The sequence below is a fragment of the Sceloporus undulatus genome, chromosome 6, assembly GCF_019175285.1.
Source record: "Sceloporus undulatus isolate JIND9_A2432 ecotype Alabama chromosome 6, SceUnd_v1.1, whole genome shotgun sequence".
NCBI classification, from domain to species: domain Eukaryota; kingdom Metazoa; phylum Chordata; class Lepidosauria; order Squamata; family Phrynosomatidae; genus Sceloporus; species Sceloporus undulatus.
The window spans coordinates 82,572,204-82,577,429 of record NC_056527.1 but is presented as its reverse complement, the minus strand read 5'-3'; the positions used below and the strand labels follow the sequence as shown (position 1 = coordinate 82,577,429).

The 5,226-nt window shown below is 41.0% G+C and overlaps 1 protein-coding gene across 1 annotated transcript in view; it reads left to right on the top strand.

The window, feature by feature from the left end:
* The window catches only part of C6H17orf98 (chromosome 6 C17orf98 homolog), a 5,651-nt gene extending 3,661 nt beyond the window's left edge, over positions 1–1,990 (top strand). Inside the window, exon 3 of the mRNA XM_042475056.1 lies at positions 1,747–1,990. Within this exon, the coding sequence (XP_042330990.1) occupies positions 1,747–1,904 (158 nt within the window). The 3' untranslated portion in view covers positions 1,905–1,990. The remainder of the gene's footprint in view (positions 1–1,746) is intronic.
* Positions 1,991–5,226: the final 3,236 nt, after the last annotated feature.

Here is a 5,226-nt window from a genome sequence, read left to right as displayed (position 1 = left end):
GCCAATAGTATGGGGTTGTGAGAATCATAGTCCAAAATATCTAGAGCAGTGGTTCCCAACCTTCCTAATGCTGCAACCCTTTAATACAGTTCCTCATCTTGTGGTGACCCAAACCCATTAAATTATTTTCATTGCTACTTCATAACTGTAATTAAATAGGTATTTTCTAATGGTCTTAGGCGACCCCCATGAAAGGGTAATTTGACCCCCCAAAGGGGTCCCAACCCACAGGTTGGGAACCACTATCTAGAGAGAAGAGCATTCACCTTTCCCATATATACCAATTAAAAATCATAATTTCTTAGTATGCTTTTCAAGTTAATAGTGATACGAGTGGAATGATTGCTCTAAAATATGACCCAGAATCCTCTGCAACACTTGGGCTGTCCCTTCTTACACAAAAGCAGATTTAGAAAGGGTTGCTTCAAGGTGGAAAGAAAACTTTTATGTATTATTCAGATGGGGTTTAATGGCCAAGTGTCTCTCTCAGTGCCATGTAAAATTCTAGGAAGCCAGTTTTACACCATGAACTTACAAAGTTTATTCAATAGTCCTGCGTATATTGAAATAAATGTTGAAGGCCCACTGCAAATTGTTCTTCGGTGGTTGAATACTCAAAGGGGCTAAACCTTTTTAGTCCCTTTTCATCTGCTGCAGGTGGAAGATCATTTAATTTCCAAGGCAATTCCCTTAGATGCTCAAAAATCTGCCCCAAATAACAATTTATATTAAAGGAACCCACTTCTAGGGCTCTTTTGCACTGCACAATTATTACACTGTGGTTTTACATTAACTATCATGGGTCCATCCTATGGGATTATGGGATTTTCAGTTCAGGGAGAGGTGTTTAGAATTCTCAATCATAGAGTTCTAGTATGTCTGTAAATGACAAACCCCAGGATTCCATAGAAGGCAGACAATGCAGTTAAAGTGGAATACAGTACTATAATGGGGTCATGGGAAAGGGTGTCTGTTTTTGAGAAAGCTATATTTATGTTAAACAGTACAGGGATCCTAGAATTTATTAAAAGGCAAACTGCAACTCTTTTGAGGCTTCCAAAAGAGGCAGTTCATCTTTTGTTGACAAGTAGGCCACAAAAAGAGAGATGTGGGTTGCATGTAGTACTGGGGCTCCACTTAGCCCACCTTGACCTAGAGTCCAGTGCATGTGTAGGCAGCTTTGGGCTTCCCAATGCTTTTGAACTGCAACTCCCATAATATTTCAATATTGGCTAGGCTGGCTAGCCTAAGCCTGATAGCAGTTGGTGACAACCAGAGGCCAAAAACATCTGGAGATCCACAGTTGTCTACCCATGATTTAGATACTACTCAGATACGACCAAAGAAAAAGAATATTGAGTAAAGTGATAAAAAGAGGGTAGTGGGAACTTAGTATCTGTTGGAGATTGGTTCCAACTTCCAGGCCATTCATTCATTCAGAGTTTTTATACCCCAAACAACGGTTTACAAATTATTACACATTTCCCTGTCCTCAGGCTTACAGTCTAAAAAAAAGGACATGAAATAGAAGGAGAAGGGAATGGCAGTGGGGAAGGGGCTCAAGTCTAGTGGTTCTTCTCTCCCTCTGAGAGAATGCCTTCCATAAATACCAAAATCTACGGATGCTCCAGTCCCATTAAATACAATGGCACAGTAAATTGGTATCTCTTATATAAAATGGCAAAGTCAAAGTTTACTTTTTGCTTATTTACTTTCTGTACAATACTTGTTTTTCTTTATGCACAGGTCATTCTCCACAGCAAGTGGCTGGTCATCATTTATACTTGATGAATGTGAAGCCTATCAATGGATTCAATGGCCGTTATGGTTACCGCCGTAACACTCCTGATCTCCGCACACGCTCTTCTTGCTTTGGCGAAGTCACATGGTTCCCCATCCATTGAGGAATAATATGGCATATCTTCTGTGCCTTCCTTTGATGCGTTTTGGTTTTGATTTTCCCATAATAATAAAATACGCTTAATTTTCACATACCTAAATTAATCTCTGATCACCACCATCACTAGAAAGTTAAGATGGTGAAGAGGCACCCAGGTCAAATCTTTCATGTGGTGAAAAATGGTTTTGACCGCACATACACCTGGATTGTGTTTTCAATGAAGAGAATGTATGTCTTCTGAACCCACAGTGAATGTAGACAGGATACTGTCCATTCTTCAAAAAGGAAGACCACAGTAAATTTGCTGGGTCTGTTCAATCAGCCTTCAAAGTTTCTTCTCCTACTACTGCCGTTGCTCTTTCCACACGTACTTTGACCTGGAAATGTTAGTGGGCATAGTCAAAAATACGGAAGACCCACAGGACAACTGGTGCCCCGGTGTGACAATTTAAGATAGGCTATGACAGGTGTGTAGCTGTGGGGGTGCAGAAACGAAAGGAGTACATGACTCCTAAAGAATTCAACACACACCGCATGAAATTTTACTGACTTTCCAAATTTCTAGCATTCCAGAGAGAGAGAGAGAGACTGAAAAATCTTCATATCTAAAATTCATATTTTCTGTGTTCACATTTCCTTGGTAACACTGCCTGCCACTTTTCTTTGCACAGCTATAAAGTAGGGCCTTAGTATCCACTGGAGTTTGGTTCCAGGACCTCTGTGGATACCAAAATCCATGGATGCTCAGGTCCCATATGAAATACAATGGCACAGTAAAATGGTGTCCCTTATATAACATGGCAAAATCAAGGAATTTTTATATATATTAAATATTTTCAAGCTGTGGATGCTTAAATTCATGGGTAAAGAATCTGTGGATACAGAGGGCCAACTGTACTCTGAATTCCCAAATGCTGGACTGTAGTTTTAAGTTACTGCAGTACTACAGTTTTGGGGACTGAACGAAAATGTAATTTGACAGGCAGGATTCTTATCTGGGGTCAATAATCTCACCCTCGGAGCCCTCCTGCCACAACAAAAAAAAAAAAATATCCCATAATTCCATAGAATGGAGCTGCAGCAGTTAGAGTAGTTTTTGGTGGGTTTTTCGGGCTATGAGGCCTGTTCAGGAAGAGTTTCTTCCTGATGTTTCGCCATCGTCTTCAGGGAATGGTGGCATGGACAAGAGTGGGTATATATGCTGTTGGTTGAGGGGAAGTGATTTGCATGTTGATCTGTGTATTGTTCTGTTGTTGAATGGCAAGCCCTCCGGGTGTCTATTTAATTAATGATCCATTGTCTGCTGGGAAACCCTCCTCACCCTGGGTAGTGTTCATTTGCATTTGCTGGGTCTTGATTTGGGTGTTTTGTTTTTCAGGACTGGTAGCCAAACTTTGTTTTCTTTAAGGGTTTCTTCTTTCCTGTTGAAGTTGTCCATGTGTTTATGGCTTTCAATGGCTTCCCTGTGCGGGAGGTTAAAGCGGTTTCAAAGCATATTATGTCTCCTGTGAGGATGCAACCAGGGTTGCAGTCCAATGTGTAAACCACAACACAATGCTGACTCCATACTAGGAGCACTGGTGGCACAATGGTTAAATGCTAGTACTGCAGCCACTGACAGCCACAAGGTTGTGAGTTCGATCCCAGGCAGGGCTCCAGGGTTCACTCAGCCTTCATCCTTGGTAAAATGAGTCCCCAGCTTGCTGGGAGCAATTGGCTTACACATTACAAACCGCTTAGATCGGTCCTCAAACTGTGCTCTTTAAGGGATTTTGGACTTCAGCTCCCAGAATCTCAGACTAATCGCCAATATGGCTGAGGCTATGGGGAGCTGAAGTCCAAAATCTTTTAAAGGGCACTGTTTGGGAACCACTGCTTTAGAGAGTGGTGAGTTCACTATAAAGCAGTACAGAAATGTAAATGATATTGCTATTCAGTGCTATTGCTGTACTACACCATACCACTAAAGAAAGACATCATGGGCTTGGCACATTTACTAAGGAAAGTATGCACTCGTGCATCTCCACAATTCAAAAAGGATGTTGAGAAGCTGGAGCGTGTCCAAAGGAGGGCGACTAAAATGGAGAAGGGTCTGGAAGCCATGTCTTATGAGGACTGGAGAGACTTAGGGAGCTGGGGATGTTTAGCCTGGAGAAGAGAAGGTTAAGAGCTGATATGACAATCTGGTTTAAATATTTGAAGGGGTTTCATTTTAAAAAAATTTAATTTGCTTGAAAACAAAAAGATAAAATACAGTTTAGCTGTACAATAATCCATCCATCATTTTTCTTCCACTGAAGTCTCTTTTTCTATTTTCTATTATATTTTTATACCTCTATCTATCAATCTATCATTTTGTATTACTATTTGTCTTAGTCCCGGATAAGTCTTTCCCATTTCTTTTTAAATTGCTGATCTGTTTTTCCACGAATAACCATCAGTTTATCCATTAATGCTAGTTCGTTTAATTTAAATACCCTTTTAATCATAATAACATAAACTATTTCTTCTCGGTTGAATTTATCTTTTAGTCCCTCAGTTATATTTAACAAAAAATAGTTCTGGACTCATCCTGAATCCAATTTGGAAAATGTTTTGTATCTTTTTATGAAGTGTTTCCCAATTTTATTTATTTATTTTCTCTTTCTTTCTTTCTTTCCTTCTTTCTTTTGTGCTTCCACCACATATGATAAAGGAAGGGGTTTCATATTGAGGATGGAGCAAGCTTGTTTTCTGCTGCTCTAGAGAATAGGATGCAAAGTGGAGGAAAAGAGATTCCTCCTCAACATTAGGAGGAACTTCCTGACAGTAAGAGCTGTTTGACATGGAACACACTCCTTCCTCAGAGTGTTGTGGAGTATCCTTCCTTGGAGGTTTTTAAACAGAGGATGGATGTCTGTCTTTTGGGGGTGCTTTGATTGAGAATTCCTGCATGGCAGAATGGGGCTGGACTGGATGGCTCTGTCTTGTGCTCTCTTCCAAGATTGTATTTCAATGGTCCCCAAACTGTGCCCCTTAAGATTGTGGACTTCATCTCCCAGAAGCCTCGGCCATGTTGGCCAATACTCTGGGATTCCGGGAGCTGAAGTCTACAAAACCCCTTAAAGAGCACAGTTTGGGGACTACTGTGACTCTGTACACATGCGGACGCTGCTTACATGTTTAAACTTGCAATATTCCCTCACACTTTCAATCCGAGTGAACTGAAAGAGTGCTCTAGACTTTCTATCTCTACACACCCGGGTGTCCGCGCAGGCGCAGTCAACCCTCACAGGCCGCGGACGGAAATGGTTGATCCTGAAGTTTGGGAAAAGCGGCAACCACAG